General features: G+C 46.5%; 1 protein-coding gene across 1 annotated transcript in view; it reads left to right on the top strand.

Moving 5' to 3' along the window:
• Positions 1-23,260, top strand: part of LOC119968964 (immunoglobulin superfamily member 3-like) — a 58,066-nt gene extending 34,806 nt beyond the window's left edge. The window contains exons 5-9 of the mRNA XM_038802019.1: positions 432-836; positions 2,028-2,429; positions 3,429-3,845; positions 8,432-8,848; positions 22,220-23,260. Of these exons, the coding sequence (XP_038657947.1) occupies positions 432-836; positions 2,028-2,429; positions 3,429-3,845; positions 8,432-8,848; positions 22,220-22,419 (1,841 nt within the window). The 3' untranslated portion in view covers positions 22,420-23,260. The remainder of the gene's footprint in view (positions 1-431; positions 837-2,027; positions 2,430-3,428; positions 3,846-8,431; positions 8,849-22,219) is intronic.
• Positions 23,261-25,070: the final 1,810 nt, after the last annotated feature.

Here is a 25,070-nt window from a genome sequence, read left to right as displayed (position 1 = left end):
TGTGTAACTTTCTCCAGCTCAACAAAGCTCTGAGATCCTTGTGATTCCCCAGTTCGGGCCTGCTGTGAATTCCTGATTTTATTTGCTCCACCATTGGAGCCACGCTTTCAGCTAGCTCTGGAATTTCCTCCATAAACCTCCCAGCCTCTCTTCTTTTGAGGTGATTCTTAAAACCTACCTCTTCGATCAAGCTTTGGGTTGTCGCTCCAGATTTCTCATGATGTGGCTTGGTGTGAAAGGAAGTCCAAGGTAGCACCTTGAAACGTTTTGCCCTGTTAAATGTGTTATATAAATGTAAGCTGCTATTGTTCTGCTGATGTTCATGAACCATGTCAATGGAATGTTTGATTAAGCACAGAACCTCCTCTCTACCAAATGTCCATGGCCTCTCTACGTTTCTCACATTATAGTATTTTTTTGTCATTTCACAGAAGCCAACCTTAAGGTGGTAATCAACAGTAACACCGCTGAGGTTTTGGAAGGTGATTTTCTGCAGTTTGCCTGTGACATTCATTCAGAAACTGCAGGCTATGGTCAGCTCTCTATTACCTGGCAATTCATTAACCAACAGAACCAAAAGAGTGATATAATTGGAATGAATCGAGATGGTATTCAGGTTACTTATCAATCTTACCATGAGCGTGTCATTAACAGTGATGTCAGAATGGCAAGAGTGAAATTGGATTCCTTCACGTTGGGTATTTATAATGCCCTGGCTTCAGATCAAGGGACATATGCTTGCAAAGTGATGGAATGGGAAGCAGAATCTAATGGAAACTGGCAGCTAATCGGAGAGTATGTCAGCAACAGTAAGGCAGTGACTATCAAATCCCTTGGTAAGCAATTCAGTATTGAATAACTATGATACCTCAATTAAAACAATTGCAGTGTTCTCAATTGGATGTAGATCGAGTTATTAACAGGATGGTCCTGTTTCTATCATACATAGTCAAGGCGCAAATTAGTCTTTCATTGGCTTCACTAATTTTGATGCATTTTGCTGTCAACTTAATGAATGGATTAGATTTTGCTTGCTTTTCCATTTATAAGTTTTTAATCAAAATAAACTCCTCTCTGGGTCCTTTGTTCCAGGCATCATTCCCAATTAGGTGACTGGGTAGGTAACTTGTGCATGAGAATCTTTGGGAGGGGTGAACGCGCCTCTTATTTTCTACATATCATTGAAAAAAATGCCCAAAATCCACGGGTGGCCTCTTATGTTCTGCATGGCCCTGACAGGAAATCCGCCCAGTGGGGGAATCATGCAGGATCTTGCCATCCTAGGATGTGGGGTGCTGGAGCCCTGGATTATTGAGTCTCCATATTGCTTTGTAGAGAAAGTATATTTAAATTGAACAACTGAAATAAAACCCCTCAAAGGTTGAATATCAGAAGTATAAATAGAAAATGATGGGCGTACAAAACAGACCAGATAGAACATCTGTTAAAATGGAATGGCAACAAGTAATGAGGGAAATCTCAAATGACCTTTAACTTGGTTTCTGACAAGAAACCACTTGGGCGAGTTGATTTCCCAGCTGGCAGAGACAGCAGGAGATCTCATTTTAAATATTTTGGACCTGAAATTTGGGCATGAAGCAATGCAGAACAGCCACTGGCATACATGAGCACCATCCACTGACTCCCAGGTAACTAGCATCGACAGATCAACAGCAGGATCTAGTAGAAGGAAGGGGTGTTGGAATCCGGGGCAGGAGAGGCTGCAGCTTTCCCTGTGGAACCAGGACGAGCCCTCTTGCCTTTACTGGCACAGTAAAGCAAAGTTTCAGAATTCCCTAAAGGGTCTCCTCGGTCTTCAGACAAGCTGCTCATTTGAATCTGTCGAGGGGGGAAAACGGTGGTCTCTACGTTCAAGAAGTCTTTGAATTAGTTAAAGGAGCATTGTTCTGGTCAAACAAAGCCAGACCTATACAATTTCTAGAATATCTGCCAAGGGAATTGACATCACTGAGAAGTCTTGGGGAAGTTGCTGATATCAATTAATCTTTCCTTTTTAATGTTTACAGAAAGTAGCTTTGTAGTCACAGCAATAACCCGGACACCAGCCGTGAGGTACTACGGTACATTTGAACTTCAGTGTATCATTCGTCCTTCAGAGATTACCCATGTGCCAGCATCTGTATCCTGGAAATTTCAACCAGAAAATTCCAATGACAGCTACCCCCTTGTTACTTTCACCTACGACACTGCAATTAAGTGGGGGGACAAGGCGGAGAACTTCAAAGGAAAAATTATTGTCGTGAAAACTGCGACCAATACTGTCAAGTTGACTATCTCTCGAGCCAGTAGACTGGAAGCTGGGAAGTTCCTATGTATTGCAGAATTATGGGGAAGGCATCATTCAAACCAGTGGGTCAAGAAAACCAGTGCAACATCAAACATCTTGCAAGTGAAAGTTAGACCCCCAGGTAAGGTTGCAGGTTACCTTTTTTGTATTTGTAGGATCACTAACATGGAAAAACGGGCAGTTGTTTGCAATTCGAGAGATATTAAGCTAGCCTTCTAGAAAAGAACGAAAGGAATTGAAATAATGGCTCCAGTTGGTAAGTGCAGTGTGGAAGTAAGCCAAGTGGAGCAAAATGGCCCACTTCTAACACCAGCTGTGTGCGGGAAGAGAAAAATGAGCTTGGTGATTCTGGGATGGGGAAGGAAAAAAAATGTACCAAACGTGCAGTGACTCCTACTGGAGAAGTGTGTGGACATCAGAGAAAGATAGCAGCAGGCTCTGCGGCAGAGTCCTCGGTCGTTAAGTAGCCTGCAAACACTCACTGTCAAGGATCACACATGGATAATGGTGCTTGCAGCATGGCACAGGAAAGCTCCTGGCATCTGTTGAGTCATATCCCAGCAGGAGTCAGCACCTTTGTGAGAAGGAGAAAAAACTGACGGGAGGAAAGGAAAATGTGACCCTGTGGAAAACAAAATAAATTGACTATAATTAAATATAAGAAAGTTTGTTATAAATAGATTTCAAAAGAAAGTCAACAAAAAGACTTTCGATCATTAGCACAAATCAATTACATGTGCTCATTCGCATGTAACCAATTACGAAAAAATGCTTGTGCAAATTAGATTACATGTATTTATCTGAGCTACTTTAGTCAAATACATTATTTGAAGAGCTGTAATACGTAATTAAATGCACACGCTTCAACCTCTTACCCTAATGTCAACGTAAGATAGCTATATGAAAGAACTGGATGAAGATTAAGGTGTAAATTTAAAATAGAAACATCATTAGTGCCATGAGCTCAACTGTACAGCATGCTCATTAGCACCACTGAGTTTGTAATACTAAAGTAATAATTGGGTATTGGCCGATTTCTGTCATACATCATCTTGAACCTAAATGTTGTAGAAAAATATTGCCAAATTATTTTGACATGCTGTCTTTTCTATTTGTGCAGACAGTCTTTTGAAACTCTCTGAGGAAGTTACAATAATACAGAAAGAAATCAAAGACTTCACTGAACTTGCATGTAAAATTTTAGCTCAAACTCAAAATGATTCTCGATTCTCAGTCACATGGCTCTTCAGTAAGATGCAGGGGGCAAATGTGAAAGGGGAACGTCTTCTGAATATCGATCGCAATGATATTGTTCGGTACTACGGAGAATTGCTAGCTGATTCTCAGATGAAAATGAAATTCCAGAGTGAGAAACCCTCTAATGACATGTACAAACTGATTATACAAAACACTGATGTGAATGATAGCGGAAGTTACTATTGTCATGTGAAGGAGTGGCTCTTGGACCCCAACAACATCTGGTACAAAGTGGGAGAGAATACATCGGCAATAACAATTGTTCAGGTGCATACAGCAGGTAAACACATTTCTTAAACAGCTCATACAAATTGCGGGACTAGAATAAGTGGCTACTTATTCAGTAGTATGAACTGTTCCTTTTCCTGCAACTAAGACACTGAAGTGAAAATAATGAATGAAATTACCATAGCACAGATACGATAAGAGAAAATGACAGCGATGCTGAAGGAGCAATTTCTTTGCATTTGCAACTCTGACAGAAGCTATCAGGAATACATGACTTTTAACATAAGAGCATAATAACTAGGAGCAGCAGTAGGCAATGTAGCCATTCGAGCCTGCTCCACCATCCAATACAATCGTGGCTGATGTCATCTTGGTCACATCTCCACCTTTCTATCCACTCCCCATAACCCTTCATCCTGCTACTTATTAAAAATCTATCATCTCCGCAAATTTGTTTAGTGTTCTGGTGTCCACTGCACTCTGGGAAAGAGATTCCTTCTCATTCCTGATTTAAATCTGCCTCCCCATGGCCTAAAATTGTGGCCAACAATGGTAAACCTGTCAACCACCTTCAACATCTTAAATACCTCAATTAGATCTCCTCTCTTTCTTCTAAACTGCTCAATCTCTCCTCATAAGACAAGTCCTTCATCCTGAGAACTTTCTCTGAACTGCCTCTAAAGCACTTACATCTTTCCTCAAGTATGGGGACCAAAACTGTGAGAAATACTCTGGATCTGGTCTCACCAATGCCCTAGACAGCACTCCCCTACTTTTATACTCTATTCCATTTGCAATGAATGCCAAATTCCATTTACCTTCCATATTACTTGCTGCATCTGAATATCATCTGTGATTCATGCACGAGGATACCCAGATTCCTCTGCGCTAAAGCATTTTGAAATTTTCTTTCCATTTAGGTAATAAGTTTTATTCCTCTGGCCAAAATGGATAACCGCACCTTCATCCATGTTACATTCCATCTGCTATTTTTGGCCCGCTCACCTAACCTATCCATATCCATCTGTAAATGTATTATTTCCTCATTGCAACTTGTTTATTCACTTATTTTAGTATCATCTGCAAATTTGGCTGTCGTACCTTCTATCCCTGAATCCAGGTCATTATTATAGCTTGTAAATGGTTGGGGCCCGAGGATCAAACCCTGCGGCACATCACTAGTTACATTCAGCCAACCAGAAAGAGACCCATTTATCCCCACTTTGCATGATTAGACCACGAACTTTAAAGATCTTAAGCTGTTCACACCAAGATTGGCTCCCAGTGCTCAGAAAATTACTCCTTTTAAGTGTAAACTAACCAAATATGAATTAAAGAAGTCAACATATAGAACCAACAGGGAGAAAGGTGGGGGATAATTAGAAGAAATATAAGAAAATGTTCAAATGAGTTAGAAGTAGTATAAATGATGGAGAAAAAGCAGGGCCTGTCCACTGACACCTTTCCAGCACTGCAACAGCTGACTCGAGCACCAACAGGCACAAGATGGTTGTCTATTCTGAATCATAGGACAGAGCCTGTTCAGAGTCCCTCTGAAATGAATGGGGTACTCATTCTCGAGCTCCAACTGCTCAACAAAAGAAGCATCAGTCCAGTTTGAGTTTTAAATGGGAAAATTGTAACCTTATCTTTGGACTGTTTTATCTCTCTTAAATTCAGGCTTCTGCGATACCTTTGGTTTAGCTCAATGGGCTAGACAGCTGGTTTGTGATGCAGAACAAGGCCAGCAGCGCGGGTTCAATTCCCGTACCAGCTGAGAATTCAGAATTCTCCCTCTGTGTACCCAAACAGGCACTGGAATGTGGCGACTAGGGGCTTTTCACAGTAACTTCATTGCAGTGTTAATATAACCCTACTTGTGACAATAATATGATTATTTATTATTTATTTATTATTTATTAATTATTTATTATTATTATTTTTATTATTATTATTTATTATTATTGTAGAGTGACCGACTCCCTCTTCCTGACATGGCAGTTGCCTGTCTGAGCTCTATAAATATGGCCTCTGGCTCAAAAACGTCGATCAGTGCCAATGAAACTTTGGGATGGCAGAGAGCAATCTTGTTTTCCTTTTTTTTAATAAAATGTAAAAAGAACAAAGAAAAGTACAGCACAGGAACAGGCCCTTCGGCCCCCTCAAGCCTGTGCCAACCATGCTGCCCGTCTAAACTAAAATCTTCTGAACTTCCGGGGTCCCTTAAACATCACTATCATCCCTGCTTCCACCACCTCCTCCGGCAGCGAGTTCCAGGCACCCACTACCCTCTGTGTAAAAAAAGAACTTGCCTCGTACATCTCCAATAAACCTTGCCCCTCGTACCTTAAACCTATGCCCCTTAGTAATTGACCCATCTACCCTGGGAAAAAGCCTCTAACTAGCTCTCTCTATGCCCCTCATAATTTTGTAGACCTCTGTCAGGTGGCCCCTCAACCTCTGTCGTTCCAGTGAGAACAAATGGAGTTTATTCAACCTCTCCTCATAGCTAATTCCCTCCATACCAGGAAACATCCTGGTAAATGTCTTCTGCACTCTCTCTCTAAAGCCTCCACATCCTTCTGGTAGTGTGGCGACCAGAATTGAACACTTTCCTCCAAGTGTGGCCTAACTAAGGTTCTATACAGCTGCATCATGACTTGCCAATTTTTATACTCAGTACCCCGGCCAATGAAGGCAAGCATGCCGTATGCCTTCTTGACTACCTTCTCCACCTGTGTTGCCTCTTTCAGTAACCTGTGGACCTGTACACCTAGATCTCTCTGACTGTCAATACTCTTGAGGTTCTACCATTCACTGTATATTTCCCACCTGCATTAGATCTTCCAAAATGCATGACCTCACGTTTGTGAGGTCGAAGCCTTTTAAAAAAAAAAAAATCTAAGCCTAGATCCTTAAAAAATGAAAATGTTGGAATAAGTGAAAGTTAAAGGAAAATGACTCCATTACTTTATTTCTCAAAAGTGTTCACCAACAAGAAAATACTATTTGCTTTTCAAAAACTGTAGTACGACAAACATTTTGAAAGGAGTAAAGTGGCAATATTTGATCAATTAAAAGGAATGAAGACTAAGAAACATGTCAACCTTATAGCAGTTGCAAAAGGAGAAGGGATATTTATATTACAATGTTTAGAGATTTTCTGCCATTAAATAAGTTCCACAGGTTTAGAAATAAACAGATGTAGTGCCTATATCTATCTGACTTCAATAACCACAGGCCAAACAGACGAGGTCCCAGGTTCGATCCTGGCTCTGGGTCACTGACCGTGTGGAGTTTGCACATTCTCCCCGTGTTTGCGTGGGTTTTGCCCCCACAACCCAAGGATGTGCAGGGTAGGTGGATTGGCCACATTAAATTGCCCCTTAATTGGAAAAAGTGAATTGGGTACTCTAAATTTTATTTTTAAAAATAAATAAATAAATATAAAGTGGCAAGATAGCTTTGTGGAAAACAAATTCAAAAATGCCCAAATGGGGGTACATAACGGAGTAGTGGAGTATAAATCTTCACAGGTTATGTTGAAGATTACAATGCCTCAGTGGGAATATTAACCCTGATTTGATGAGGCTCTGCCAACAGCACTGAACCTCCATGCTGGTTAACATGGGTATGAAAATCTATTTTGAGGTGGACAGCATTTTTGAACAAATGATTTCCAAAGGTAAAAATTCTCAAGCCTCATTAGTATTGAATATTCAATTAAATTTGGACTGATGAAAAAGCAAACTGAGCTCACGGTTTATTCTGAATTGCTTTGCGAAGATGGTAGTCTGTCATTTTGAGCTACTACAAACCATGCAATGATGGTGCTTCTATGATGATATAATATAGGGAGCATGTAGTGACAACAAAGGGATGTGGTGTGTTTCCAACTTCAGATATGCGTGACATGAAGGGGAACTTGCAGACGATGGTGCAGTTGTGAAATCGTTGCTCCTGTCTTGCTTGGTTGGCAGTGGTCACAGGAAAGTCATAATGATACCAACAAATATATTTCTTCATTGCAGCCAAATACAAGAGATCTCCTTCAAGCAGCTCACACCACTGAGTTCACCGGAATATAACTTTCAGCCCCAAACATGTCTACACTCCTTTACACACCACCTGCAGCAAACTAGTCGATTCTTCAGCATCAATTCCTGCCCAGTATGTGTTGAGGTTTATCCCCCACATGAGCAGTACTGTTATCTCCCTTATTCAACAGATTGAAATTCCAGAATCAATTGACTGGTTATCTTTATATGTTAGAATGAGCTTGTTAGTCTAGTGGGGGTTGGAAAGGGTTTACACCTAATTGGGGTTTTGTATAGATGAGAAAAATCCATTTCCCTGACATTTTTAATACAAATCGTTGGTCAGGTGGAAAGAGATCAATTCTCCACTGGCTGAAGTGTGCAGGTGGCTATCACTTCTTGGGAAGCAATGGTAAAGTGAAACATGTGTATTGATAATTAGATTTTCAAAGCAGAACTTATTGTTAAAGCCTGAAGAAAATAATACTCTAACTTGTAATGTGCATATTCTCTCCGAGTGCAACACCAACATGCACTGTAATTGTTCTCACTTCCAAGCAAGGCCTTATTACCTTTCTTTTCTGTTGTGTCACTTCTACAGATGCAAACCTACAACTAGAGAACAATAATGTATCTGTATCGAGCAGTGAGGATGATGTTGTTGAACTTGAATGCCATATTGTCAACCAGACACAGACACAATCGCAATTTTCAGTTACCTGGTACTTCCAGCGTGGAGAGGATTCAAAGGCTAAGGAGATAGCGCTTCTTAAAACTGATCGACATAATATCCCGCAGTACTATGGAGACTTGCTTACAGATCCTCAGAAAAAGATGAAATTCCAAAGTGTGAAGGCCTCCCATAACATATACAAGTTGATAATACAGAAGGCAGCACTAGGTGACAGTGGTGTTTACTTTTGTAATGTCGAGGAATGGGTCTCGAACCCTCAGAATGAATGGGTTATACAAGGACATGCTCGCTCTGGATCAGCAATTCTTCAAGTCCAGTCACCAGGTAAGATCTGGAACCATTTCACCGGAATTCTACTTCCTTAATTACAACACCATTTTCTTTTTCCTGGGATAGGTTTTGGAACCAGGCTGTATAGAAATGATGAAAAACTCACGGCGCTGAGGTCCCAGGTTCGATCCCGGCTCTGGGTCACTATCCGTGTGGAGTTTGCACATTCTCCCCGTGTCTGCGTGGATTTCGCCCCCACAACCCAAAAATGTGCAGAGTAGGTGGATTGGCCACGCTATATTGCCCCTTAATTGGAAAAAATAATTGGGTAATCTAAATTTATTTAAAAAAAAGAAATGATGAAAAACCTGTCAGCAGCTAGAATAGGATTCTTGGTTATGTATATATTAGAATATTGACCTTTTTCTTTCTCTTCATTGACACAAAGCTCAAACTTAACCTACAACATGACGAGTTGCTTAGGGAGCAGTGTGATAGAATATTATGCAACTCTTTGATCCAAATTGACAACTAATATCTAGACAGGAAGCTAAGGGTCTGGATTCTCCGCCCCGCCATACCTCATTTCTGTTTCATCCCGCCGGCGGGATGCTCCGTTACGCTGGCTGTTCAATGGGGTTTTCCATTGTGAGGTAGCCCCATGCCGGGTAATCCATGGACTGTCAGCAAAACGGAGCATCTCGCCTGCGGAGAATCCAGCCTAAGGTTTCCGCTCTGATATTTCACAAGAGCACCGAGAAATGGTTCCGAGAAAATGTAAATTGGTGGTAAAAACTTGCCCAAATAATGATGAGAAATGTGTAATATTGAAGAAGTGAGTTAGCATACTATCTTTTATTTCTTGGAAATTGTTTGAATTTAGCAAAATTAATAGGAATAAAGGCCCCAGCTTCTGGCTACATAAAATCAGCTCAGACAGGCTTAATTTAGTTCTCAGTGCCTCAAAGCGCAGAACTTCATATAATTTGTCACTGGCATCAAGTGAAACACTGTGTCATGGTGATGGAGGAGTCAGCAACCAGTCTCGACAATGCATGAGTTTCCCATTTCCCTGAACTCGCCTTCTTTAGCTGGAAAATGACAAAGAAATATACTGAAAATGAAAAATGAAAATCGCTTATTGTCACGAGTAGGCTTCAATGAAGTTACTGTGAAAAACCCGTAGTCGCCACATTCCGGCGCCTTCCCGTACCAGCCTCCCCGGACAGGCGCCGGAATGTGGCGACTAGGGGCTTTTCACAGTAACTTAATTGAAGCCTACTCGTGACAATAAGCGATTTTCATTTTTCATTTTCAGTATATTTCTTTGTCATTTTCCAGCTAAAGAAGGCGAGTTCAGGGAATTGCGAAACTCATGCATTGTCGAGACTGGTTGCTGACTCCTCCATCACCATGACACAGTGTTTCACTTGATGCCAGTGCAAATTGACAGGTGCAGCCTGCGGCTTTCAGAACACGCAGCCAACTGACAGGATCTTAATTGTGAGCCAGCTAAACTGATGTTCATGGGGAATCTTCAACACTAACCACAAAGCAGAAGCCAGGTATATCAGCAGGAAACAAAACTGGCCAGGTTACTTATCTGCCAGAAAGCTGCAAGGAGCTGAGGAAGGTGACAGCAGGGCAAGGAGCCAGGGTCAGAAGAGTCCCAAACAGCCAAGACTCCGCCCCCCCCACCCCCTCCTTTAAGGGAGGAGCAATAACAGTGCTTCCCCAGAGGTCACAGGGAAATCTCTGGCCTTCTTGCCATCGAGAGCTTCCCCCCCCCCTCCCCAACTATGGGATTCTCCGCTAGATAATCCTCAAAGCTGAATACAGGCAGAGCAGCCAATATATAACACAATTTGAAGGATGCGCAGGATGTTTGCTTTACCACAGACACTAATTAAGCACATCTGATTATAGAGAGAAATCAAGGTTGGAAACGTGAGGTAAGATGTGGATCCACTGCCTCCCAAACACGAAAGCATGCTCTTGTGTTTTAGAGCATGTGAGGGAGTTGCTTTTGGAGTTGCTCTTGGAGTCACTGCAGATTCAAATTTGAGGGCTCCTTGATTGGATTGGATTGGATTTGTTTATTGTCACGTGTACCGAGGTACAGTGAAAAGTATTTTTCTGCAAGCAGCTCAACAGATCATTCAGTACATGGGAAGAAAAGGGAATTAAACAGAATTCAAGAAAATACATGAGAATACATAATAGGGCAACACAATATATACAATGTACTACATAAGCATTGGCATCGGATGAAGCAGACATGGGTGTAGTGTTAATGAGGTCAGTCCATAAGAGGGTCATTTAGGAGTCTGGTGACAGTGGGGAAGAAGCTGTTTTTGAGTCTGTTCGTGCATGTTCTCAGACTTCTGAATCTCCTGCCCGATGGAAGAAGTTGGAAAAGTGAGTAAGCCAGGTGGGAGGGATCCTTGATTATGCTGCCTGCTTTCCCCAGGCAGCGGGAGGTGTAGATGGAATCAATGGATGGGAGGCAGGTTCGTGTGATGGACTGGGCGGTATTCACGACTCTCTGAAGTTCCTTGCGGTCCTGGGCCGAGCAGTTGCCATACCAGGCTGTGATGCAGCCCGATAGGATGCTTTCTGTAGTGCATCTGTAAATGTTGGTAAGGGTTAATGTGGACATGCCGAATTTCTTTAGTTTCCTGAGGAAGTATAGGCGCTGTTGTGCTTTCTTGGTGATAGCGTCGACGTGAGTGGACCAGGATAGATTTTTGGTGATGTGCACCCCTAGGAATTTGAAACTGAGTCTAATAGGGAATGAAAGGGCATTGAAGGGAAAGAAAGATTGTATGTGGAAGTGGGAAATGGCTTTTCAGAGTCCATCTTCTCAATAGCAGAGATGAATTATTGAACCTTCCCTTCTCTGAGATTTAAAGGCCGTGCAAATGTTTCTGCCCGGTTCCGAACCGCTCAATAGCAAAGATATCGGAGTTCCATTTCAGACCACAGGTGACAGTGAGATCAATAATGAAAGGCAGTCTAAGGTTTCGAATCTTGTGGTAGTACTGTGCCTAGCTAACTTTCACAGCTAATAAATAAGAACAAAGAACAATGCAGCGCAGTAACAGGCTCTTCGGCCCTCCAAGCCTGCGCCGATCACACATCCTATCAAGACCAACCGCCTGTATCCTTCTATATCCAGTCTGTTCATGTGTCTATCCAGATAAGTCTTAAAGGTCGCTAACGTATCTGCCTCAACCACCTCACTTGGCAGTGCATTCCAGGCACCACCATCCTCTGTGTAAAAGACTTCCCCTGCACACCTCCACTGAACCTATCCCCCCCCCCCCCCCCGCCCCCACGTTGAACTTGTGCCCCCTTGTAATTGTCATTTCTGCCCTGGGAAAAAGCCTCCAACTGTTCACCCTATCTATGCCCCTCATAATTTTATAAACTTCGATCAGGTCACTCCTCACCCTCCGTCTTCGAGGGAGAACCATTCCAGTTTATTCAATCTCTCCTCATAGCTAATACCCTCCATACAGCACGGTAGCATTGTGGATAGCACAATCGCTTCACAGCTCCAGGGTCCCAGGTTCAATTCCGGCTTGGGTCACTGTCTGTGCGGAGTCTGCACATCCTCCCCGTGTGTGCGTGGGTTTCCTCCGGGTGCTCCGGTTTCCTCCCACAGTCCAAAGATGTGCAGGTTAGGTGGATTGGACATGATAAATTGCCCTTAGTGTCCAAAATTGCCCTTAGTGTTGGGTGGGGTTACTGGGTTATGGGGATAGGGTTGGGTGCTCTTACCAAGAGCCGGTGCAGAGTCGATGGGCTGAATGGCCTCCTTCTGCACTGTAAATTCTATGAAATTCTATGAAATACCAGGCAACATCCCGGTAAACCTTTTCTGTACTCTCCATAGCCTCCACGTCCTTCTGGTAGTGTGGTGACCAGAATTGGACACAGTATTCCAAATGTGGCCGAACCAACGTTCTATGTAACTGTAACATCATTTGTGAGCTTTTATACTCGATACCCCGTCCTATGAAGGCAAGCATGCCATATGCTTTCTTTCCCACCATTTCCCTCTGACCTGCCATTTTTAAGGATATGTGGACGTGCCCGCCCAGATCCCTGTGAGTTTATGCTCCTGACGGCTCTGCCAATTTTTTTATAGCTCCCACCTGAATTGGATCTACCAAAATGCATCACCTCTCATTTGTCTCGATTAAATTCCATCTGCCATTTCTCGGCCCAATTTTACAGCCTATCTATCTCCTGCTGTATTCTCTGACAATCCTCATCACTATCCACAGCTCTTCTTGGCATCATCCGCAAACCTGCTAATCAGACCAGCTACATTTTCTTACAAGTCATTTATATGTACGGTATATTACAAACAGTAGAGGTCCCAGTACTGATCCCTGCAGAACACCACTATTTCAGACCTTCATTCAGAAAAACACCCTTCCACTGCTACCCTCTGTCTTCTGTGGCCAAGCCAGGTCTGAATCCATCCAGCCAGTTCACCCCTGACCCCATGTGATTTACTCTTTTGCACCATCCTGCCATGAGGGACCTTGTCAAATGCTTTACTAAAGTCAGTGTAAACAACATCCACAGTCCTTTCCTCAAAAAAAAATGTGGAATTTCATACAAAAATTATTCTGGGTTCTGCCACAGATGCTATTTTACGTATTTGTTCATGGGATTGGGATGCGTCTGTCACTGACAAGACCAGCATTTATTTTCCACCCTTAATTGCACATGAGAAGGATTAAAAAAATATATTTCCCTGAATGACAACAAAGCTGACTTCAAAAAGACTTAATATGTTGTAAAGCACTTGGGAATGTTCCTGAAGTCATGCAAAGTGCAATAATAATGAATATTCTTTCTTTCCTGTCCATTCTCCTCCATCATTAACTCTAGTTCCATGAATGCCGTTGCCTTTTTCCTCAAGTAACTGTAACATAATTTGCGAGCTACCCTGTCCCATCTTTAATGGACTCTGACAATAATGAAAGTACTGCTTCGATAACTATTATTAATCTGTTAGTGGGGGTAAAAATTCCAAATTCAGGAACCTTTCAAATGGGTTTTAAAAAATAGTAAGTGAATTTTTACTTAATTTGCATCAAGAGCTGGTTGTGACTTCATTAGTGCATGGCCTATTACTGACATGTAATTCATTATATAGTGAAAGTGAGATACAGGTAATGCCGAGATTGCCTTGGAGCTCCAAAAGCATGAACCGAAGCTAAGTCTGTTGTTCTAATTGGCTTTTGCCTCATGATTTAAGTAGTTCTGCCATATCATCTGGAGTGCATAAAATGATTCCAAGAACTGTTTATTGCATGCTGTGTATCATTGCTACAACAGTCACATTCTGTTATAATCGCCTCTCCATCCTGATTCTAGTAAAAAATATAATTCAATAAGGCACAATGAGATCATTGAAACCAGAAGACGTTATATTTTTAAGGGTATCTGGGGCTGGATTCTCCCCTACCCGGCGTGACGGAGGGTCCCGTAGGGGAGTGGCGCCAACCACTCAGGGGTCGGGCCTCCCCAAAGGTGGGGAATTATCCCCACCTTTGGGGGCCAGCACCGCGCCGGAGTGGATGGCACCAGAAGACTGGCGCAAAAAACGGGCGCCCCCGGCAGCGGGGCTGGCCGAAAGGCTTTTGCCGGTCGGCGCATGCGCCGGCAGTGACTTCAGCGGCCAGCTGCCGCTGACGTCACCACCGGCGCATGCGCGATGTGGGTTTCTCTTCCGCTTCCGCCATGGCGGAGGCCGTGGGGGCCGCGGAAGGAGAAAGAGTGCACCCAGGGCACTGGCCCGGAGTCTGAGCGGGGGGCCCCGATCGCGGGCCAGGCCACCGTGGGGGCACCCCCTGGGGTTTGATCGCCCCCCCCAAGGACCCCGGGGCCCGCCCGCGCCGCTGATCCCGCCGTTACAGAGGTGGTTCAAACCTCGGCGGCGGGAGAGGCCTCCCAGCGGCGGGACTTTGGCCCATCCGGGCAGGAGAATCACTGCAGGGGCCTCGCCGATCGGAGTGGCGAGATTTCCGCCACCGCCACTTCCCGGGTGGCGGAAAATCTCTGCCACAGCGGGGGCGGGATTTTAGGCGGCCCCAGGCGATTCTCCGACCCTGCTGGGGGTCGGAGAATTTCGCCCCTGTTGTGCATTTCGACTGAAATAAATGGCTGTGGCACTTTATTGCTTGCCTTTATATTAAATCAGGAAGATGGAGTTTTATCAACTCTTGTCTGCATTTTGTATTGTGGTTAGAACAATGAGGCAGGAAATCCCCTCCTGGTGCAGTTGAGGTTTTTGTGGTCTCTGTGACTTCAACTCCTTTAAGTAATAATACATAGCTGTCTTTGATCTCAGCAAGGAGCAAGAGCAGAGGGACAAGGAGAAATTCCAGAAACAGATCCAAATTAAAGGGATCTTTAATCACACCTAAGGATCCTGGTATAGGCAAATGCAAATGGTGTGTCTCTGACAGAGCCTAGGCACAGGTGTAATTTGACTCGTGCAACTGAATAGCACAGTTAATGAGTCATCCCGAGAAACATTTTTTATCTTCTTACTCTTGTCAACCCACTGGGTCATTTACTTAGAATCAGACCACGCAGCTGCTGTGAGGTTGTGCCATTCCTGCATCAAAATGGTTCTCTTGTGAGTCGCCAACATGGAAAATCCATGAAAACCATCCTTAATCGACTTCTGAACCATAGTCATGGTACTCCTGAAGGAGCTCACAGCAAGGGTTAGGACCTTTGATAAAAGGCGCTGTCCACCCACTGGCATATTTTCAGCGAGGGGACAGAGGGCGGCACGGTAGCACATTGGCTAGCACTGTTGTTTCACAGCGCCAGGGACCTGGGTTCAATTCCCGACTTGGGTCACTATCTGTGCAGAGTCTGCATGTTCTCCCCGTGTCTGAATGGGTTTCCACCGGGTGCTCCGGTTTCGTCCCACAAGTCCCGAAAGACGTGCTGTTGGGTAATTTGGACATTCTGAATTCTCCCTCAGTGTACCCGAAAGGCGACGGAGGGTGGGCGACGAGGGGATTGCCACAGTAACTTCATTGCAGTGTTGATGTAAGACTACTTGTGACACTAATAAAGATTACATAAATAATCAAAGGTTCAGATTCTATACTTTTGAGCCTCTCCCTTCTATTAATAACTTTCAATGTCTGCAATCATGAAACAAGGATAAAATGATAACTGAGCTTGGGCAATTGGCCATTTAAAAAGGTACAAGGGCATGCAGCATGTAATTGGATATTGAAAAATTCTTCATGGCCCTACATGCTATAAACGATTTCCTGGAAATGTGAAGGATCAGGTAAGAAGACGTCACATGTGCATTGTTGCGTGGGAAGACTGTGGGGTGGATTTTTGGCCCCTCCTGGAGTCAGAGACAGATGAGACCAAAAAATAAGCCGCGCAAGATCCATCCCACCTTCAGGCTATTTATGCTGAGGTGGGTTCGGGGTCGATGGTGCTACCTGCTCACAGGTGGTGGGAGCTGATCAGGTTCATTGTGATGCTAATTGAAGAAGGCCAACTGGCAGGGGATGATTTTGGTGCCTGGAAGGGATGGCAGACTGATAGAGCCAGCACTCCCAGGCAGATCTAGAGGCCCCGCCTGTCTGCCTGGCACAGGAGCAGCAGCTGGCTGCCCTGTGGAGGGGGTCCTCTCCACAGTGCGCCTCTACCCAACCCCCCCCCCCCCCCCCCCCCCCACAGACACACAGAATGGTGGCCTGGCTGTATTTTGTAATAATTTAAAGATGTTGGAGAGCAGGTGCATCAATCTTGATGTTTACTGTCTCTAACTACCCTTCTGTTGCAGCCTGTTGCTCCTCAAGCTGGAAGGCCTCTAATTGGCCATGAACAGGGTTTAGAGAGTGTCCATGAGGAGGGATTAAGGGTGGATCGGAGGGCAGCAAATTTGGAAGGACAGAGAACGTGATGAATGGAGATTGGAATCATGTACAATAAGAAGTTGGTTAGTGCAGAGAATGAGGGGGAAAGTTTATGAGAATATTTTAATGGTACTTAGATGGGGGGGTGGGGGGGGGGGGAAGGGACAGGCTTCATGGACGCGATTCTCCGGCCTCGTTACTCTCTCACTCCAGCCAAAATGAGGTCGGTGAATTGTGGGAGTGGCTGAAAATGAGAACCACGCCAGCACCAAACAATTGGTAATGCAACCGGCCCACTCCCGTAGGCAAAATCGAGATCTCACCGTAGTGTGGCGAGAAACCAATTATCACCACTTAAGCCCTATTTCATTACAATTAACGGGAGCCATCCCTTGTCCAGCGGCCTCCCGTCATTCATTGACCTCCCCAGCAAGTGGTCATGCTGGCGCTGATAAGAAATCCTTTTTTAAAAAAACGTGAACCTGCCGTAAGGACTTCTGTGGGAGCTGAAGAGGTGAGTAGCCATCTTGGCTCACAGGCAAAGAGACTGGGGCACTGGGCTTGCCACCTCAGGATCAGCTTGGTGGGGGGTGGGGACCCTCGGCACTGGGAGGGACACCCTCCGCAAGGGTGGGCCATAAAGTGAGGGTGGGAGGGGGGGGGGGGGGGGGGGGGGGGAGAACCATGGGGTAACCACTTGCGGCACCACCATGCCAACCCCTGGACCTTGTGTACCTGTTCCGGGGACAACACTTGTCTCTGCCCATCTGCCCCACCGACTACCCATAACTCCCACTGACAGCCGAGGCCCTCTGTCAAGTGGCCATTTAAAATGGTACAAGGGCAGGGCAGCACGGTGGCACAGTGGATAGCACTGCTGCCTCATGGTACCGAGGTCCCAGGTTCGATCCTGGCTCTGGGTCACGTCCGTGTGGAGTTTGCACATTCCCCCCGTGTTTGCGTGGGTTTAGCCCCCACAACCCAAAGATGTGCAGAGTAGGGGGATTGGCCACATTAAATTGCCCCTTAATTTGAAAGATGAATTGGGTACTATAAATTTATTTTTAAAAAAAGTACAAGGGCTATTGCTGATAGTGAATTGGCAATCGTTGTTAAGTGAGCACTTCACCCAGGCCAAGTGGATTCCAAATGGGTGGGCGGGCCATGTAGCATGTGGGTGCCATTGCCTAGCATCCCATTCAGACTGTGATGCCTGGACACCGTGTCTGAACACTGTGGGTGCCAACACCACATATGCAGCAGCCAACACCCGAACACCCAGGGGATGGGACACAGCTCCAGGGACATGTCCACGACCGGAGGGTGGCTGAGTGCCACGGGGAGGGGACCATCAGCCGGTTCAGATGACGTTACGAGCGGGTGTCCGAGGTACAAGGACTGGGGTCCAGTGAGGGAGGCATCCTGTGGCCGGGTGTGTGTGGGCAGGGCGTTCCGGGTGGGGGAGAGGGGTAACCAATGGCAGAATGGAGGGTCCAGGGGTGGGAACCACCACTGTCTGGCAGTCTAACACCCTCTCCCAATGCTTTACAGATATTGAACGCTATGGCAGGGATTTTTACCCAGCAGAACTTGCCCTAGTGGTGCTGCTGCTAGGCCTGGCGGCCAGATGCCAGAGACGGCGGCAGCAGCAGTGTCTGCAGATGGTCGAGGTGGCGGACGCTGTGCCGGACCCTGCCCCACACCCTGAGAACCGGCCGCCCATCAGGCCAGGGAAGGGCCCAGACGGGGAGTCTTGCGACGGCCATGGGTGTACAGACATCGCTGGTCATTCGAACAGATGACAGTCAGCGTGTTTGCAAGGGACTCCGCCTCAACAAGGAGACGGTGCAGCATCTGTGCCATATCCTCACGGACTTGGCACCACATGGAGGAGGAGGACACTCGCTCCCCGTGGCAGTCAAGGTCACTGCAGCTCTTGTATGCCTCAGGATCATTCCAGGGCTTGAATGGGGTTCTGTGTGGTATCTCACAGCCCACAGGTGCATCCAACAGGTCGTAGATGCCCTGTTTGCCTGGGCGTAAAACAACATTATCTTTGACATGGACCAAGCTGAGCAAAATGCCTGAGCAGCAGGTTTCTCCGCCATCGCTGGGATGTCCCAGGTCCAGTGGGTAATAGAAGCCATACATGTTGCTTTGCACACTTGGCCACTTGGGAGTGCCCTACATTATCAGAAAGGGGTTGCATTCCCTGAACATCCAGCTCGTGTGCGACCACCACATGAAGATTATGCATGTGTGTGCATTCTTCCTGGGGAGTGTCCACGCCAGCTACATCCTGGGGCAGCCGGCCATCCCCAGCCTCTTGGAGGACCACTCCAGGATGGATGGCTGGCTCTAGGAGGATCAGGGGTATCCGCTGAGGACCTGGCTGATGATGCCAGTATGGAGGCCGGAGACCGAAGTGGACACCCGATACAACGAGGCTCATGTGGCCATCCGGGCTGGGGTTGAGCGGTGCATTGGACTCCAGATGCTCTACCGTTATTTGAATTGATTTGATTTATTATTGTCACATGTATTAGTATACAGTGAAAAGTGTTGTTTGGTACACAGCAGAGGTGGAGGCAGCCAGCTGCTTACCATGCCCCATGGCTTTCAATAGCCCTGGCAGGCATCCTGTGGGGCCGGAGGGCCTTGGCTCACTTATCAGCAGCACATGTACAGCCATGCTGCCCTGTTCTGGATGCTAGCTGCGAGGCGCAGCCTCACCAGATTCATGGAACTCTGGGGAACTGGTGGCCACCGTCACCATTTCATGGCACAGGTCCGGGTTCGTATTCAACACCCTCTCCTCCTGTCTGTGCCCATAGGGCCCTGGGGTTCACCTAGGGATGGAAGGACAGCTGGTTCGAGCCCCATTTGCCCCTGAATCATCTGGCTCTGCCGGGCCTTGTGGTTCCTCATGTTCTGGACCATCGTGTCGACGCCCACAGCAATATCCCTCAGTGACTGGGATTTGTTCTGCAGCACATCGGCAATGCCCAACCACGACTGGGATGAGCTCCGCAGCGCCTCGGTCATTCCCATCTGAGAGCGGGACATGTCTCGCAGAACCTCATCAAGGTCAGCCTGGAACTGGGTCACATCCCCCAGCAAGGCGGACATTCTGTCGAGACCCTCTGCCATGGCTGTCATCAACTGCTCAATGCCTTGGACACCTTCACTGATAGTGCCGAAGTCATGCACCAGGCTCTCCACTGCGGTCGCCACCCTGGCAGTGTTGGCCTTGGTGCCACGCATTGCTGGCAACATCTCCTATTCACGTAGTCTCTGGGACACCTCCAATCAGCCATGGGTCTGTTGGAGTGTTGTTGACATATCCCTCTGAATGCCTGACCGCTCCCTACCATCTCCAAGGGAGGGGGGTGCAGACGGAGGGTGGGGGGGAATGAAGAGAGAGTGGGTGGAGGGAGGGTTGGGGGTCGCATGGACAATTGTGGGGTGGATGCTCGCATGGAGGCAGAAACGTCTCAGGGGGTGGGGGGGTGGCGGTGATGTCGACTCACTCGTGCTTCCCAGTGTAGGTCGTTGAAACCCATGGAGCCTTGTTAAGTGGACCAATTAATGTTGGATAGCGTTGCCGGCCTCACTGGGCTGAACGCCAGGAAGCTCCCGCTCGCTATCACACTTAAAATTCTTTCCGGAGACTCCCGCCCGATATAGAAGCTGGACTTTTTCTATCCTTTCATTTTCTAAGTCTCTTATTGAGACAGAAAAGCCCATGGGCTGAATTTTCCATCAGCAGGATCCTCCATTTCATTGGCATCACATTCACACCCGCGGCTTTCCTGATTCTATGATAATCTTTTCCCCACACAGACGGATGTGAACGGTGCCAAGGGGGCCTGGCCAACCACGCCCACAAGTTCTGATCTTGCCCCAGACTTGCTAGGTACTGGACAGCTGTCTTTGAGGCAATGTCCAAAGCGGTGGGGGTGAGGGTGGGGCCATGCCCGAGCGAGGCAGTCTTCGGGGTATCAGACCAGCCAGATCTCTTCATGGGGAGGAGGGCCAACGCCCTTGCCTTTGCCTCCCTGATCATCCGCCGCAGAATCCTGCTCAGTTGGCGGTCAGCAGCACTACTCAAAGCTGCAGACTGGCTGTCCAACCAATCTGAATTTCTCCAAATGGAGAAAATCAAATTCGCCATCAAATTCCACAGACCCCCAGGAATGGGGATCAGCTTTGGGGCACTTGACCAATCCCTACCTCATAAATACCTCCCTTATTCCCCAGTTATGAAAATCAGGCATAGTACTGAAAATACGGGTCATATGATTTTGATTCTTGCTAACTATTGTTCTGCATTACCTGGAACCGTTAAATGTTAAATGACTCCCAGGTCCTTCCCAGCCCCTTGATGTAGTTGCTGAAGAGAGCGCAAATCCAGAAAATGGGCACCCTTCCCCATACCACCTAAGGGTTCTCACGGGAAAAGGAGCATTTCCGCCCCCTTACGAAATTTACCACAACTTGAAAAGACCACGTGAAATTAGAAAACAGGAAGTAGCTACTCCAGTACTTTTCCTCCACTGTATGAGATGATCTGAGCTCTCCTTCCCGGCACAGATGTGGTAGTGTGCTATGTAAATGCAATTTCTTTCATCCTTAACATATGAAGCACTGAAATATAGAATATGTGGGAATCCTTAATATTTAATAATAGATTAGAATGCAGAGTCTAATGGGAATTTTTAATAGTGAACTAGAAATTAGCAAATGTTATTAACTGGAATCAAAGCGTGTAAACTGAATGTTTTATGGTAAATTAGAATAATACATTTACTGTATAATCCAAATTCTTATTTGTGATTAAAAACCAAAATCTTCCCTTCCAAGATGAGGAAGATCTTGACATGTGGTTTTAACTTCAATATCATGGTAGCCCAGTGGTTAGCATGGTTGCTTCACAGCTCCATGGCTCCAGGTTCGATTCCCGGCTTGGGTCACTGTCTGTGCTGAGCCCGCAGGTTCTCCCTGTGTCTGCGTGGGTTTCATCCGGGTGCTCCGGTTTCCTCCAACAGTCCAAAGATGTGCAGGTTAGATGGGTTGGTCATGCTAAATTGACCTTTAGTGTCCAAAAAAGGTTAGATGGAGTTATTGGGTTACAGGATAGGGTGGAGGTGTGGGCTTAAGTAGGGTGCTCTTTCCAAAGGCCGGTGCAGACTCGATGGGCCAAATGGCCTCCTTCTGCACTGTAAATTCTATGATTCTATGATATTAAAAGTGGAAAGTTGTCTTCATTTTTCTAATAAACTCAGTAGTTTACACTTCCCCATTAAACAACATGTCTTCCTATAACTCGAGTTAAATTCTGATTAATTTTTAATGCTGGAGTTGCAACTCAGAAGTTCACCAGTCAGAAAAACCTGTTTAAAAGTTCCAACCTCTATTCCAAATTGAATGGTCTGTGATTATGTTTCCAGTGTTTCAAAAAAATGTTCTGTTTCTAACTCATTTTTGTCTTCTTTTTTTCTAGTTGCTACACTTCACTCAAAGGCCTGTGCATCTTCGTCTCTCTTCTACTTCTTATTTGTCTACCCATTTATAGTCTTCGCAGCTCTGATCATTGTTGTCGTTTATTTTTGCCTGAGGCCGAAGAAACCACAGAAAACAGCTCATGAAAAGAGTCTTTGGACGCCAATCGAAACATTAATAGTCGATCCTAAGAGTGAATAAGAAGACAATGTAATATAGCATTTTGTATTTCCTTATTTTTGTAACTCTCAGTTGTTGCTATAGGAACAGTCATAAATAGCAGCAAAATGTCACTTGCAGTCAAGAACATGTTCTCACTGTTTCCCAGCCAAACAAAATGTTAAGACAAAAAATGCAATTTGAGGGCATTGGCTCAATTTTGTACAGTGATGATCATTGTGACTACACTGAATGCTACATATGCTCGAAGGCTCAGCTTCTCTGTTGGTTCAAACAACCCAACTCTTGCTTCGCTTCTGATTATTGGCAACGTTTAATTTTTGTGAACGTCCTTCTTCCTAATACCTTTCAGTTCCTGAATTCAAACCTAAAACATGCAACTAAATTTCGTCACCAATTTTGCTTCCCAATCCTTTCCAAGTATTGAAGTCCTTTTCGCTATAGCTCCTAAGCTAGAACAGCAGGGAGTCAAAAATGACAAAATAACCAGAGCTTTAGATTTTAAAAATCTAACTGGTTGAGCACTTGGAGAACAATGTAGTGTTATAATAGAATTTGTTTTTTGCTCAGGGCTGTACTTGTCAAAAATTCTGAACCAATTGTTAAATCAGCAAGAGAATAAGTTGCTGGTTATTATTCAACACTTGCAAAGTGCATCGGATCACAGCATTGGTACAGTGGTCAGTTTTGTTACTGGAATACAAAGCAATCATTCAAACCCTGGAGGTTGTGGAGAGATAGGCCACAGCATGAGACTGGATTAACTTTTGTCAATCAGCCTTGAAGGAGGTGGTTGAACGATATATGCAACACAGTTAAAAAGTATGGTAAAGGTGTACCGAAAGCACCATGTTAAATGAAACCTGGAGAGAAGAGAAATGAATTCAAACTGGTGAACGACGAATTTGGAACGTAGCGTTGGAAGTTCTTGCAAAGAATAGTCAACATTTGGAATTAAATCATGAATGGAATAATGCTAGTTAAATGCTGGGGCAAGAAAGAGTGGTAGCAGGGTTCTGGATGGAATATTGGAGATTAGTGAAATTAGCCTTCATGATTTGTATGTATCCTGTGATCTTGCAATCTCAGACCGAAAGATAATTGGGCGCGATTATCCAAAATGGAGACAGAGTGTTAGCGCCGTCGTGAACGGCATCATGTTTCACGCGAAACGTGCACGGGACTACCGGTTCTGGGCCCCACAGGGGGCCAGCACGGTGCTGGAGCAGTTCACGCCACTCCAGCCTCCCTTTTGGTGCCGCGCCAACCCGCAAATCCGCAGGGGACTTTCTCAGCGCACCGGCGCCAATGCAACATGGTGTGAGGGTTCAGGGGCCGGCCGTGTAATAAAATAGGGCCAGGGCTAGAGAGACTGGCCCGCCGATTGGTGGGCCCCAATCGCGGGTCAGACCCCATCGGAGCCCCCCCCCCCCCCCCCCCCCCCCCCCCCCCCTTGTGAAAGAGCGCTTTTTCCCGGCCCACAGGCCGCCCCCCCCCACCCTATGCGCAAAGTTCCTGTTGGCTGTGAGCAAGTGTGAATGGTGCTGGCGGGGGACTCTATCGTTTCCGCTCGACCCATCAAGGCCGGAGAATCAGCGGCCCGGCCACGGACAGTGGCCCACGACCAGCGCGACGCCAAATGCGCTGGCGCAAATGGCATTGATTCTCTGCTCCTCAGAGAATCGCCTGCCGACGTCGGACCGCGCCGCGGGGAAAAAATGGCGCGACATGGGAGAATTGTGTTGGCAAATAGATGAGAAGCAAGTTTAATGTGTTTATTTCTGAAACATCAGGGGCGGGATTTTCCCCTACCGGGCGGGGGGTCCCAGCAGGTCGGAGTGGCGTGAACCACTCCAGCATCGTGCCGCCCTAAAGTTGCGGAATCCTCCGCACCTTCAGGGGCTCGGCCCGCCCCGGAGTGGTTTGCACCCCGCCAGCCAACGGGAAAGGGGCTTGGCGCCAAAGGGACCCGCTGGCCGGCGCGAGTCGACGCATGCGTGGGAGTGCCAGCATGCGCGGGAGCGCCAGCATGCGCTGGCTCCATCCCCGCGCATGCGCAGAGGGTTTCGCTTCCGCACCGGGAATGGTGGAGGACCACAGCCTCCGGTGCGGAAGGATAGAGTGCCCTCATGGCAGAGGTCTGCCCGTGGATCGGTGGGCCCTGATCGCGGGCCAGGCCACCGTGGTGGCATCTCCCGGGGCCAGATCACCCTGCGCTCCCCCAAGAACCCCGGAGGCCGCCAGCGCCGCCAGGTCCCGCCGGTAAGGGACCTACTCCAATTTACGCCGGCGGAACTGGCAAAGAACAGGCAGGAGTTCGGCCCATCGCGGGCGGGAGAATTCGGGCGGCCCCGGACCCATTGAGTCGCGCCGGTCCCCGCCATTCTCTGAAGCGGGCGGTGCGACTCATGCCGGGGCAATTTTTGGGGGGGGTGGGAGAATTTGGAGGACGGTGGGAGCGGGATGCACACCGCCCCCGGCGATTCTCTGAACCAGCGGGGGATCGGAGTATCCCGCCCCAGATCAAGATATGACTGGAAATGGGATTATTTTCTATATGTATTGTGCTAAAAGTCTTGCACATGACACGTGGTGAGGGGCAGGTATTGCAAGCCAAAATTTCTGGGACCAGGGAAAGGCTTTACTGGGACAGTATTATGTGTGACAGTGTG

The sequence above is a fragment of the Scyliorhinus canicula genome, chromosome 7, assembly GCF_902713615.1.
Source record: "Scyliorhinus canicula chromosome 7, sScyCan1.1, whole genome shotgun sequence".
NCBI lineage: Eukaryota > Metazoa > Chordata > Chondrichthyes > Carcharhiniformes > Scyliorhinidae > Scyliorhinus > Scyliorhinus canicula.
The sequence above is the reverse complement of the archived record's forward strand: the minus strand, read 5'-3'. Positions and strand labels throughout refer to the sequence as shown.